At 45.8% G+C, this 14,898-nt stretch overlaps 1 protein-coding gene across 2 annotated transcripts in view; it reads right to left on the bottom strand.

Annotated features, from left to right (window-relative positions):
- Positions 1–13,137, bottom strand: part of LOC106991387 (ATP-binding cassette sub-family C member 4-like) — a 589,015-nt gene extending 575,878 nt beyond the window's left edge. For both annotated transcript variants that reach the window (XM_060394634.1, XM_060394633.1), the window contains exons 1-3: positions 12,892–13,137; positions 2,914–3,024; positions 2,259–2,379 (exon numbers count right to left, since the gene is read on the bottom strand). In XM_060394634.1, coding sequence (XP_060250617.1) covers positions 2,259–2,379; positions 2,914–3,024; positions 12,892–12,965 — 306 coding nt within the window. In that variant the 5' untranslated portion in view covers positions 12,966–13,137. The remainder of the gene's footprint in view (positions 1–2,258; positions 2,380–2,913; positions 3,025–12,891) is intronic.
- Positions 13,138–14,898: the final 1,761 nt, after the last annotated feature.

Raw genomic sequence — 14,898 nt, 5'->3', positions numbered from 1 at the left:
CAGCCATTTCTAAGGTTCCCAGGAAGAGGACATATACCCTAGTCACTCCTCCCTACTCAGGGTAGGGAGTGAGTGAACCCACTGAGGCTCTTCAAGTCACCCCATTTACACACCAGCAGGTGAAAACCTCACCTCTCAGAGAGAAGCCCTGATGACCTGGGAAGGTGGTCTCTGTGTCTCTGGTCCAGGAAGAATCTTTAGGATCCTCCTCTCCACCCTGAGGTCCCCAGGCAGGAGGAGACCTATTCTCCTTCTCCTCACCCAAGTTCCCATGAAGGTGCACACAGGGCCCAGGCATGCTGGGAACTCACTGGCTGTTCTAATTAGCGGTGACCTGCACGTGCTCTAGGTTGAAAAATAGCCTGGTACTTGCTTCTCCAAGCATTATGGGCACTCCTCAATTCTCACAGGACAGAGGTTTCACACTTCGAAATCCTAACTCATAAAGCCTCACCCTAGATTGGCATCACCCTGCCTCTTCCCACTGGTACTGCCAGGAGTGCCTGCACTGTGGATGGTAACAGCACTGTCTGGGAACCATGGGTAACCCATGAGTCATTCTGTGCACCAGAGGAATTAAAAGAGGGCAGGAGGTCACAAAGCAAATGTGTTCATGTTTTAGATAATCCAGAGCTGAATTTAGATCTTCTGCTATCTAAAATTATCACCATTTAGGGACGGTAATGAGGTGAAGGTTAAAGGGCTCCTAGTCTATCTGAACACAGCATGATGTTGCTTCTAGCATCAACATCCTAGTCAAATCTGGCACCCAGGGGACATGGACACCTGAACTCTACCCTCATTTAGGATCTCAAATCTGACTTCCCGACCCAGTCATCTGGGAGCTGACAGATTCTCTGTCTCTCCAGTTGTGTGGGGTGGACTTCACCCACCCAGCTGTCCAGTGCCCACAGTGCCCTTCAGTCCAGCACAACCTTTAAACAAGAGCCACGCTGCCCACATGTAAACCACCTGACCCATCACCTCACCCCAACACAACAGACAGCTCACATCTTCTCCACCTGAAACACCCCTTTCACAGCAACTGCATCTTCTATCCCTCCTGCCCTCACACACTCATAGGCCACCCTTGTCCCTAAGGCAATACTAAGGGACCACGGAGACCACCCAGAGGGGTCTGTAGCAGACCTCCAGCAGGCTCAGCCAGAACAGGGGCTGACGGCACTGTGTCCCCAGGTGGACTGGCCTCTGGGGGATCTTGACCCAGGATCTTCAGGGTCATGGAGCTCACTGACCTCACAGCTTTCTGCCTTGGTTTTCTCCTGCACATCCCTTCCTACACTCTCTGCCAATGCCAGGATACCAAGAATCTCCCTTCAACCAGCAAGCCACCCCCATAGTCAGGACTGAAACCAGCACAGATGGTACATGGATTCTCCAAGATTCATGGTGAAGCTGGAGCTCCTCCCCACGGGGGTTTCTGGCCTGGGTGACCTGGCCCATGGGGAGGGAGCAGCCCAGGGAAGGGTGTGCTCTTGGAGCTTTGGCAGCTCCTACCCAGATGCAGGGCCCCAGGTCCTGTTCCACTGGAATGGGAGAGGTGATGATCCCTTCTTAGGAAAGCATTTATCAGATGTGTCCTGGCCAAGTTAACAATTGCTTGCTGAGTGACTATAAAATGTCTTATGTTTGGGGCTCAAGTTTACTTCCTCCGAACCAGAAGGCACATATTCCTTGAGGTTTTAGGATCTTCTTTTTCTCAAGGATAACTTTTAGCATTTATATCATTTATTGAGCACTAACAATGTCCTAAGTAAGTAAGTAAGTAAGTAAAGTCACTCAGTCATGTCTGACTCTTTGTGACCTCATGGACTGTAGCCTACCAGGCTTCTCCATCCATGGGATTTTCCAGGCAAGAATACTGGAGTGTGTTGCTATTCCCTTCTAGTACTGTATAAAATTATTTTCTTGTCAGTGCCATCCTTCCACAATACTATGTTTTAATTAGTTAAAAGAAAAATATTGGCTTGGCAAAAAGTTTATTCAAGTTTTGCCATAAGCTGGTATGGGAAACCTGAAGGAATTTTTTGGCCAACCCAATAGTAATCCCCTGGAGCATTTTTCTTTAAGCACCTGTCCATTCTAAAAGTAAATACAACCACTGAACTACATCCTGATTCACAGACAAGTTTTATCTTCTGACCTTAAGCCACTGTCCTCTCTCCCCACCATCTCATCCATCTCAGTACTGATCTGCACACACTGAGAAGCAATGCACAGTATGGAAAAGATTTTACCTCAAGAAACGTAAGAAGTCCCAAAACTAAACAGAATTTCCAGTAACAGCTGGTGATTGCTTTCATTAAAGAAGGCTCCCGTGCGTCTTTCTTGGCTCTCAAAACTTCTTGATCCCAGTACCTGTGATGAGAAACAAAGCACAGTGAAGAAGAGCTCTGCTCCGGTAAAACAGGGGCCTGCACTACAGGGCGCTCTGCGGCTGCCCCATAGGTGCTGGCTAATGGGTCACAGGGCTCCTGAAGGATGAACAGTATAGACCAAAGCACCTGAAAAACTACCAGACCAGGCCTTGAGGGAGAAGTCTTAGTCTCAGAAAACAAGCTCCTGCCAAGCTTTGCTGGACTCACAGTTCATGAGCAGCTCAGGAGGGCAGACACCCTCCTCCAGGGGCCCCACCTCCATGGACAGAGCTCGGCCTCCGGGGCTGTGGCTGCAGGCTCCCTCCACATCCACAGATACACAGGGAACACAGGCTCCCAGCCTCTAAAATGGGCTAAGCCTGGGGTCAGCCTGAAGGGGTGAGTGTGCAGTGTCAGGGGAGGAGGCTCCAGAGAACCCAGAGGAAGGCAAAGCGCACCCTACACACACACACACCGTTAGCCCCACATGGAAATTCTCACTCTCCCTCCCCATCTCCCTGCTATCTGTGCTCACCCTTTCAGCTCTTCTCCAAGGTGCTGGGAGCGGTCTTCTGGAAGTACTGAGTACAAGTCATCTTGATTTAATTTTCGTTCATAACCAATTTTAAACAAGGGGTTTAGCCACCTGTTAAAAATTAAAAGGACAGTGACATATATATCTAAATTACACAGCTCTAATTAGAATCCTACAGTGATCGGCTTTGTTAAAAAAAAAAAACTATACTTTAAATATACAGAGATATGATGGAATAATTAGACATATGTTTACACACTCACACACAGATGCATCCACACTCCCTAACTCTGTAGGCTGAGAGGCCCCGGAAGCAATGACACACTAGTAGCAAAGAACATTCTAGCCCCTGGTTCTTGGGGTTTTGTTTAACATATACAATTACAATTTTTCTCTTGGGGGGAAGGACTTTTAAAGTCTACTCTATCATCTTTCAAGTATTCAATACAGTAGGATTAACTATAGTCACCAGACTGGACATTATACCTTCATGAAAGTGAAAGTTGCTCAGTTGTGTCCAACTCTTTGCGACCCCGTGGACTATACAGTTCATGGAATTCTCCAGGCCAGAATACTGCAGTGGGTAGCCTTTCCCTTCTCCAGGGGATCTTCCCAACCCAGGGATCAAACTCTGGTCTCTCGCATTGCAGGCGGGAATTCCATGAACTGTATAGTCCATGGGGTCACAAAGAGTCAGACACGACAGAGGGACTTTCACTTTCACGAGAATGTAATGTGCAGTCTGGTGACTATAGTTACTCCTACTGTATAAATTATTTTATAATGGAAGTTTGTGTCTTTTAGCCCCCTTCACCCAGGTCTTGGCTTTTTAATATCCTTCTTCCCAAAAAGGAACCAACTGAAGAAAAGGCTGGTTCCAAGGTTGGGGCTGTGTGTGTCAGCACTGATAATTCTGTATTTTTTTTACTGCAATAGAAGTGCCTGACATGAAACTTTGGAGACATCCATGTCAAAGACATCCATCTCCAGTGAACACGTGACAGTTACACAATGAGATAAACAGCCAGGCCACCCCACCCTTGAAGTTCCCTCTTTCAGAAAGCTCTGGCTGACCTGATAACAGACCATCTCACTGACTGCTTGCTTCTCCCTTCCCGCACTTTAATTCCCGCTCTTATTTTCTAAGTTCATCAATAAAGAGTAAACCTTTAAAATCCTAGACACTCCACCCTCAACCTCAAAAAGGCAAAATCCCAAGTCCAAGCTTGCCCATGAGCTCTCCCTCTCTACCCAGGACCTCGCTGTGTCACCCCAGGGGTGCCTTATACCCTCCAGGGCATGTGAGTGATACGCCTTGGTATTTCAAAGTTCCCTGATGGTTGTTGCTGAGATGTGTCTTACAATCCTAAGAACCACAAGGGCCCGTCCAGCCACAACACTGGCTGCAAAAGGAGAATTTCTGTGGGGGCTGCTCATAATTAGTATGAGCCTTGGTGAGCAGAGCCCTAGGCAATCCCGGCAAAAGCCTCGCTGTCTACAGGCCAAGACCAACAAGCAGAGAAAGTCCAAGATGGGTCTGGGACATCTTGCGCCATAAAATAAGGAATCATGAGGATGTGTAGAAGGACAGAGAAGCTTGAATGGCTCTTACTAGACAAATTTGGGATACTTTGAGCATCAAAACAAACAAATGGCAGTGAACCTTAACCCAGTAAATAATGAAAGAATCCATGAATCCGTAAGGCTACGTAAACAGGAGACAAAGAAAAGTTCTTGCAAACAAATCCAAGCAAACATAAAAGGAGAAATCAGTTATTTTTAAGCTGTGTACATAACTGAAAGTGTACTATACTGAATAATTTTCAAGTGTAAAATATTTTTTATCTTTATATGAGGAAAAGCCCTTGGGAAATTGTTTTGTGATTCAATTTGTAAACTATGTGTCCCAAGACATGTCTGTTCTAGACAGATGCTTAGTCCCGTGTGCAAATCAAGTCCTGGTCCAAAGACTGCTAAAATTCTGTATGCTTACTTATATTTTACACTTTTTTTTATTCTGCATATCCTGTAAAGTTATAAGTCTGCCCAATAAAAATGTTTAACAATTCAGAAGAAAAGGAACAATTAAAGCAGAAAATTATCAATGGAAATTAAAAATAGTGTGTGAAAAGCTTGATGCAGAAGATGATATTTACATAATCTCAACTAATCTCTCTGCAATTATTATAAAGGGAAAAAAAAGTAACTGTACAGATGATCCCACCGAAAAACTTCTTCAGATCGATTATGCATTATTTAAATGATAAGAGTTAGAATGCAGAGATAGTCCATTGGTAAACACCATTTTACTTATGTGCCAGGGTAAGGAAATTTCCAAGGCCAGACCATAATAACCCATGTATAGAGATAAAACCAGTCAGTCCTAAAGGAAGTCAACCCTGAATATTCATTGGAAGGCCTGATGCTGAAGTTCCAATACTTTGGCCAACCTGATGCAAACAGCTGACTGATTGGAAAAGACCTGGATGCTGGGAAAGATTGAAGGCAAAAGGAGGAGAGCAGAGCAGAAGATGAGATGGTTAGATAACATCACCAGCTCAATAGATATGAAGTTGAGCAAACTATGGGAGAGAGTAAAAGACAAGGAAGCCTGGTGTGCTGGTCCATGGGGTTGCAGAGTCGGACATGGCTGAACGACTGAATAACAGCAACGACAGAGATCACATTTCTTCTCTCCTGTTATTCCTACAACAACATGGGTACAGATGCTCAAGAACTATTTGTTGAATGTATGAATATCCATGACTCTTTAAAGAAGCAAAAAGACTGAACTTCAAATTTTGCTAATCCGGGTACCTTGGCACCCCTAAAGAACCTCGGTCCAGGAATCAGAAGACTGGCCTCTAGTCCCAGCAGTGGTGCTGAGCACCCAGGGCCTCAGCTGTCCTCTGCTCCACATCTCCACTCCAGTTCAGCAGCTCCACGACCTTTAACATCTCTAGGTCTCAGTTTCCTTCCAAAACAAAGGTGCACATCTAGGAGCTCTACCACTAAGCAGGTTTGAAACATGTTGGGTGATTTATTCCACACTTGTACCCTACAGAAAATGCTCAGGGAATTAGCACTGGGACCTACCCAGATGATAACACCCTGCCCCAAAGTGAAAGCATTAGTCACTCAGTTGTGTCTGACTCTTTGCGACCCCATGGTCTGTCCACAGAATTCTCCAGGCAAGAATACTGGAGTGTGTAGCCATTCCCTTCTCCAGGGGATCCTTCTGACCTAGGGACTGAATCAGGTTCTCCTGCATTACAGGCAGATTTTTCACCTTTATCTGAGCTACAAGGGAAGCCCGCAAAATATCCTTTTTAAAATTCTGCTTGAAGAGGAAAAGATACTCAACATCAAAACATCTTTGGATCCAGATTCCTTCCTAAGTTTCAATGGGAAAGTTTAACATTTATTTATAGCATTAAATAATGTTCAAAATGTGGTATTTATTTTTTAATTAAAGTTTTTATTTTGTAAAGGAGTATATCCAATGGACAATGTGATAGTTTCAGGAGGACAGCAAAGGGACTGAGCCATACATACATGTGTATCCATTCTCACTCAAACTCTGCTCCCATCCAGGCTGCCACATAACACTGAGCAGTCCCCTGTCCAATACAGTAGGTCCTTGTTGGTTATTCATCCTAAATACAGCGGTATGTACATGTCTCTATCAAACTCCCTAACTATCCCTTTCCCCCTTCCCTCTCCCTGGCAACCATAAGTTCATTCTCTTAAGTCTGAGAGTCTATTTCTGTCAAAATGTGGTATTTAATTGAAATGTATGCAGTCTTTCACTTTTGTTTAATAGAGTTTATTGCTAATTAGGATGAGATGCACATCTATGATCATATATTTTGGTGCATCTTTCCTTTTTCCAAATTCCCAGAAGTAGAATAATTAATAAAGGCTGAATTGTTTTCCGTTAGGTTCAGATCAATCTGCCTTCTTAACAGCTGTTTGTGAGCTTATTTCATTGTCAACTTTGAATACCTGAATTACAGTTTTTCTGGGCCTTAAGTTAAAAATAATTCAAGGAGTTTTAATTTGAATTTATTTGACTTACGTGTGCTTAGTCATTCAGTCCTGTTAGACTCTTTGCAACCCCATGGACTGTAACCTGTCAGACTCCTTTGTCCATGGGATTTTCCAGGAAAGAATACAAGAGTGGGTTGCCATTTGATTTGTAAATATGGAACACTTTTTAGGTCTGTTGATCATTTGTCTTTCTTCAAATGTCTATTAATATATTTTCTATAGAGCATGTATATTTTTGAAATAAGTTGTAATTGTGCACATTAATACTTTTTCAGAGTTTCATTTGTTCTTTAGAGGTTTCAAATTGTATATCATTAAATAAAGTCAAGCTTTTCTTTTTCATTTCTCCTGCTGCTTTTGTAGTATGTCTTCTGTAGTATATCCTAAGGTCATCTAAATCTGTGTTTTATTATAGCTTTTTTCTTATTTTATTTCTAGCAGTAAAGGCAGCTAGAATTTTTTTTTTTTTTTTTTTTAGTTTTTGATATAGGATAGGCCCCATTTTTTCCTAAAACAGTCCATTCTCCCATTATGGTTTACTGACTTTTTCTTATTCCTCACTATCGGAAATAAGAAGCCCAGTTAATGAAGCATGTCCAGCTGGGGACTGGACTGTCCAGTCCTTTGAGACTCTGTCCTTACAGCAGCCTCTGGGGTGAGCTCTGCATTTCTCTCCACCCTCGTCCCAGAGGCCACCAGGTTGGGGGTGAGTGCAGGACCTGTCCCCAGGGATGAGGGTGCGGCAGGGTCTCGGACCAGATGCACTTGGCCCATCAGGAAGCTGTTAAATCCTTGTTCCCCTGACACTGGCCATGTCTCTGTCAGTGAACTGTCCCCTTGCAAAGGGAATGCGGATGTGGAAACTGTCTGGTATCAAGACAGACTCTCTGGAGACCCTTTTCAGAGAAGCTGAAGACATGAGGGGGGATGGAACTGGCCGAGTGCTGAGATAATTCAGGGAGGTTTGTCCTGCTAGGCCCTCAGTAACTATCGATTGTGAATGGACAGAAATGTTTAATTTCAAAAGTAAGATTCTTTGCAGCATTTTCAAAATACCACCTGTTATTCTTCATTAACAGTCAGAAATCCACATGCTGTAGATGGAGGCTGGGTGAGCTCTCCAGGGCGCTTTCTCTGACCTTGACCTGTTCCCAGGGAATGTTTAGTTTGATGAGTTTTGGTAATTTTATACTATAACCACAGCCTCAAGCAAGAAATAGAACATCCCAAAGGCATAGCCAAATTTACTGGTATGTCCTTACAGCAAAACAAACTGCCTAACAAATTTAAGTTTATCTCCTGTAGTTTACTCTTGATTTTTTTGGTCTTTGTAGTTCTGCACCTGATCAGCCTGAGACTAGCGTCCTTTCAGAGGTGTCAAGTGGATAATTTTCCACCCAGAGTCTTCCATGGGTCCCCTAGTGTGTTGATTCCCTACCGTCTGTTGACCTGAAACAGACTGTCAGATATTTCTTCAGCAAAGATGGGCTTATTCAGAATCAGCAGAGAATGGCAGTTGAGGTCTGCATTTGTGGAGAGCCAAGTGTAAGTCCCCAAAGTGCCAGGGCTGGAGAGCATATAGAGAGGAAGAGGAGGTTTGGAGGGCTCTTACAAAGTCCATGGCTTTTCATTGCCTGCATCCTTGCCAGGAAAGGAGAGGAGTCTCTCTTCTTCCTGTTGAGCGTTGCTGTTGTTGTAATATCATCTATCAAAGTTCTCAGAGGCTTTCTACTGGGGACCACATGGGATTACTGGAGCACTCTGTGGTGGTGACTGCTCTTTGTCTGGGGGGACTTTGTCCTGTTCAGAGCATCACTAACCCTCTCAGCATCCCAGGGAGGTGTTCTCTCCAGGTCTTCTCCCCACTTTCCCAAGGCCAGTACTGAGAGGTTATGTGGCTGGTTCACAGCCATATAACCAGGAAGTGGCAAAGTCTAGACTCTAACAGAGGAACACTTCCAAATGAGGCACATTAGGTGCCATTTTTGTTTCACATTAAATTTTTTAAAACTGTGGGAAATGCACACAACATAAAATTTACCATCTTGACGATTTTTCAAGCACACGGTTCATTATTGGTAACTATCTTCACATTACCGTGCAACCAGCTTCCAGCACACTTTTCATCCTGTACTGGTGTGCTATCAAACACTAACTTCCCACTTCCCTTGACCCCAGCTCCTGGCAACCATGAGGCCTTTCTTTTTGAATTTGACTCCTCTGAGGACTTCATGTAAATCAAATCATAAAATATTTGTCCTTTGTGATGCACCTTTTGCAACCCCACCACCAGTGTGCAGAGCTCCAGTTTCTCCACATCCTTGCCAACACTATTGTTTCTTCCTTTTTTACCCCCATGTGTGAGCTGGTGTCTCATTGTGGTGCATAACTAACATAACATGATTAAGCAACTTACTCCAATAAAAATCAAGTCTAAAAAAACATGAGCTATAATTTTAATTAAAAAAAAAAACTGTGCATGTGCAGATATGCAAAGATTTCTAGGGGAAAGACTAAGAAATAACCAAAACATCAGCAGGTAGACCTGGCTAATAAAAACAAATCCTTATTCCTTTCTTCTTGTATGTGCTCAGTTATGTCCAACTCTTTGCGACCCTATGGACTATAGCCCACCAGGCTCCTCTGTCCATGGGATTCTCTATGCAACAATAATGGTGTGGGTTTCCATCTCTTACACTGGGGGATCTTTCTAACCCAAGAATCAAACCTGTGTCTCTTGTGTCTCCTGCACTGGCAGGTAGATTCTTTACCTCTGTGCCACCTATCTGGGAGGCCCTTCTTCTTCTATAAAGTTTTTTATAGAAATAGAAAATATATATATTCTTTTCTAAAATTCACAATTACCAATAGTCAAAATGTATGCTTTCACTGAGACTCTCAGTCCTACCTGTGCTGTGAAAACACTAAAACCTCAGTGCGGTCATTTGTATAAAGTCAGTAAGCTAGTTACTGGCATCATTTACAAGCTGAGAAAGCAGATGAAATGTGAGAAGAAAAGCAAACACCCAATGAGAAGATGAAAACTCAATTTCTCTACAAGGTGGGCCTTGTCTCTGGGCAGCACTTCCTGCCTGGACTCATTTCAATTCCCCGGGACAGCGAGTGAGGACATGAGGAAATCACAAGGGTACCTCAGACTTTACAAACAGGATGGCAATTGTGGTCACCAACTAAGTTCACAAAGTCTGGACCCCTTTTAAGAGTTAGCACTGAAGGAAAAAAGCCAGTGGGAGGAAAGGCTTAAAGCAGAAGCCAGCCTCCACCTTCCATCAGACTCTCCTGAGCTTGTTTAACCCCACCCCCACCATTTCTAAATTTACAGAATTGGTCTAAAAGGACTTGAGAGGGAGATTTGCATTTCTAACAAGCTCCCAGGTGACAATGATGCCGCAGGTCTGAGAGCCAGACTCTGAGAACAGCTGCCCTAAAGCTTGATTATAGAGATGTTTCACGAGCATCTAACAGCAATAACTTTAAGAACTTCCCTTGAAAAACTCCTGCCTACAAGATCAAAGGTATGTTTGCATTTGCCTTCTCCCTGCATTTAAGAACAAGTATCTAAAGAGAAGCAGCTCAGAATAGCAGTTACATACAGGGCAACACAAACTCAGGAGCAAGACTCCTGACTTGGGGTCCAACTTTAGCTATTAAGCTGTGTGATGCAGGCAAGTTATTCAAACTCTTAGAATTTGGGGGAGAATGGATACATGTATCAGAGAAGGTGATGGCACCCCACTCCAGTACTCTTGCCTGGAAAATCCCATGGATGGAGGAGCCTGGTAGGCTGCAGTCCATGGGGTCTCAAAGTCGGACACAACTGAGCAACTATGACGGAGTCCGTTTCCTGTCCACACGAGACTATCACAACATTGTAAATTGGCTATACTCCAATATAAAATAAAGTTTAAAAAAATTACTCAAACTCTCTGCTTAAGTGACTTCACGTGTAAAATAAGAGGTAATAGCTCCTTCCAATTCAGCAGGAAAATTGGAAATGGGGGTCTACCCAAATCAATGAGAAGTCCTCATCTTCCCATTTCCATACACACACCTTTTGAAATTCCACAAATAGAACATCCCTGGAGAGATCCTTGCCCTGCCTGAAGTTAAGGAGAGGTGTCTCTACTTTGGTATCATTTACAGTTGTTGCCGTTTAGTCACTCAGCCATATCCAACTCTTTTGCAACCCCATGGACTATAGCCTGCCAGGCTCCTCTGTCCATGGGATTTCTCAGGCAAGAATACTAAAGTGGATTGCCATTTCCTCCTCCAGGGGATCTTCCCCACCCAGAGACCAAACCCACGTCTCCTGGGCTCCTGCAGGCGAATTCTTTACCACTGAGTCAACAGGGAATCCCACACCCATGATTTTCCTTCTTGACCCTCTTTCCTCAAGGGCATCAAACGGCCAAGAGATGTAGCCACATACACTGAATACACCACCATCAAAACATGCACAGGAGTTTCTGTTGGAGATCCCCAAGGCCCTCCCACATAACAACAAAGGAAACACCAGAATGCCTGGGAAAGATGAAGGTTTAGGGTCCAGGAACAAAAGATATAATAATCGCTCAAGTGTGATTAACACAGAGGTCCCACCCCACCTAGTTAGTGGTCCCAATGGCACCCCACTCCAGTACTCTTGGAAAATCCCATGGACAGAGGAGCCTGGTAGGCTGCAGTCCATGGGGTCGCTAAGAGTTGGACACGACTGAGCAACTTCACTTTCACTTTGCACTTTCATGCATTGGAGAAAGAAATGACAACACACTTCAGTGTGGAGATTCCCAGGGACAGGGGAGCCTGGTGGGCTGCTGTCTATGGGGTCGCACAGAGGCGGACATGACTGAAGCGACTTAGCAGCAGCAGCAGCAGCTACCAGATGGAAAACTTCAGTTAAGAGCTTCATATCTCTGAATCCCTCCTCATCTGTGAGTTTCCTCCCAGCTCAGGGACCCTTCAGTGGTTTCAGACCAGAGGACTCCTGGGCAGGACCACCTGCATCAATACCATGCACTGCTTCTGGAAAGGCTAGAGATGCAGATAAGATCCCATAGGCTTCAGGGACCCCATTCCCAGGGTGACTCTCAAAGGTGGAAGCAGAGACATTCACAGTTAGGTAAGGGGCTGGTCAAATACATCCTCCAGTCCTCCCGATGTATCCCAAGTAAAAGCAAAATGGGTTCAAGAATCATGTCCCCGTTCATTAAATAAAAAAACAACAGTGTTCTTACACACATAAAATGTGTCACAACTAGATACCAGGATGTACAGTGAGCGATGCACACGGAGAGAAAGAGGGAGGCAGGGAGACAGGGTCACAGACACAGGGACAAGGAAGCCCAGTGCGGTTGGACTCAGCTGTCACCTAAGGAATGTGGGGGAAGGAGGGGACACTGTTGGAAGATGGCAACAGGAGCAAAGCACTAATTAGATAAAGGAAGCGGTTCAGGGCTGTTTGCTTAGTGGGGAAAGTAAGAATTAGTGCAGAACTATGAATCCAGAGCTGTACTGGGAAAGGCTGCTAAGGATGCCGTGCAGGGTCCGGTCCTTCTCCCACTGGCGGTGACCCCCCTGGGCAGCCTGCGTTCTCAGCCTCCCTGCCTCCTGCTCCCGCTGCCCCTCCTGCTCCCAGGGACTAAGGACGCTGACTGGGCAGCGAGCTGCAAGGCAGGGAGACCCTGCGCCCCGCCACCAGGTCCCTCTTCCCGTTCCTGCTACCCCTTCCCGCCGCCTCACCCAGAGGGCGCAGACAGGGACCACGCGGCTGGCGTGGGGAGACCCCACCGCTACAAGCAGCCATCGGGAAGCGCTCCCTCGCCCTGACCCTCGACCCTCAGCCCCTGCAAGGCGCAGCTCAGGCACTGGCCTGAGGCGGCGGGGTGTCTTAGCACAGGCGGGGCTCACCAGGAGAACAGCCTGGAGCAGAAGTTCGCGTCCTGCAGCGGGTTGGGCTTCTCCTCCGGGGACACCGGCCGCATCTTGCCAGCTTGGACCCGCGCGGGCCGGGGACGTGGGGTAGGGGGCAGCCGGGGGCCACACGCAGGTGAGAGGCCAGGCCGCAGGCGCCGCTGATGGAGCCTGTGGGGGAACCGCAAGGCGCGGGGCGCAGGAACCCAGGCGCCCTCGTTCCCGCACTGGGCTGCCAAGTCTACCAGAGGGCGCGCTCTGAGCTCGACTCCCCACCCAGAAGGTGGAGAGGGAGGGGCACGCTGCAGCAGAAACGCCCCTCAGCTGTGGTGAAGACAGAGAACGCTGGCAGAAAGAGATAGCAGCCCGCCCTCTGGGCACGCTGCCCTCATCAGGACCAAACCAGGGTGCTGTGGGAAGGTCTCCAACTGGAATGGAGCAGGACCCTAGGGGTCCTTCCTGGGAGAGACCCCACCCCACCACGAGATACCCTGAGTTGGTGACCAGTAGTGGTCAGTGGACGTGAGCACAGATGATGGGCACAAAGCTGCCAGGCTACTGAGATGACAGCCCCAGGCTGCCCAGTGTCTGTTCTATTGCGAGGCTGGCCCTGAGGAATCCTGTTTTGATAAGAGGAGGGAAAAGGAAAGACCACAACACATCCTTCTCCTGGCATGAAGGACAGTTACGCAGCAGTAAACTGATGCACAGAGAAAAGTACATAAGCAAGAAGTCAACATTTACTTTATCCCTCAAATAAATAAACTTTGAATCAGCCAATAAGCAGGTATCAGTTCAAGAGGGAAATGAATAACTTCAGACATTTTTCCCATACATGAAGCCCATATGCATATATATGAAGAAAATAAATGCATTCAAAGAAATATTTCTGGAATGAATAAACAAAGTGTGGTATAGACATACAATGAAATATCACTCAGCCTTAAAAAGGAAGGAAATTCTGACACACGCCGCAGCGTGGATGAACCTTGAAGACTGTGATGTTGTGACTTATAATTAGAATATGTATTTAGTCTTCATGATGTTGCTGGTACAGAACTCCCAAAACCCTTAGGTGCTTTAAGGTAACAGTGAAGAAGTATCTTTCGATAATTATCACAGGCCCCTTTCAACTACACCTGAGTTTTAGTGAATTCATCTGTTTGTCAGAAAAACCAAACACCTGATTAAAGGGTTGGCATTTTCAGCAGCACCCTTCATGTCAAGGGAGAAGAAGGACTGGAAACAGTTGAAATACCAATGGCCAATGCATTAACCAGTCTTGCCTAAAGTATGCTTCTATGAAGGCTCAATAAAAAACCAATAGGATGGGGTTCACAGAGCTTCCCGGCTAGTGAACCTGTGCAGGTGCGGGGAGGGTGACTCACCTGGAGAGGCCTGGAAGCCCCTGCCCCTCCCCTACCTTGCTCTCTGCGTCTCTTCCATCTGGATGTTCTGGAGTTGAATCCTTTTATAATAAACTAGTGATCTAGTTGAGTAAGCTGTTTTCCTGAGCTGTAAGCCACTCTAGAAAATTACCCAAGGAGGTTATGGGAAGCCTGATTTATGATCAGTCTGTAAGAAAAACAGGTAACCACCTAGACTCACCACTGTCTTCTGAAGTTGAGAAGAAGGGATAGTATTGTGGGACTGGGTCCTTGACCTATAACAAGGTCTAACAAAAACTCCAGGCAGACAGTGTCAGAATTGACTTAACTGTGGGACACAGTTGTGTCTGTAAAGTCTGAGAACTGGTTCAGTTCAGTCGCTCACTCTTTGTGACCCCCTGGGCTCTAACACACCAGGCCTTCCTGTCTAGCACCAACTCCCAGAGTTTACTCAAACTCATGTCCATTGAGTTGGTGATGCCATCCAACCACCTCATCCTCTGTCGTTCACTTCTCCTCCTGCCTTCAATCTTGCCTAGCATCAGGGTCTTTTCAAATGAGTCAGTTCTTTGCATCAGCTGGCCAAAGGTTGGAGTTTCAGCTTCAACATCAGTCC

Source organism: Ovis aries, chromosome 10 (assembly GCF_016772045.2).
Source record: "Ovis aries strain OAR_USU_Benz2616 breed Rambouillet chromosome 10, ARS-UI_Ramb_v3.0, whole genome shotgun sequence".
Classification (NCBI taxonomy): domain Eukaryota; kingdom Metazoa; phylum Chordata; class Mammalia; order Artiodactyla; family Bovidae; genus Ovis; species Ovis aries.
This window is presented reverse-complemented; position numbering and strand designations above follow the sequence as displayed.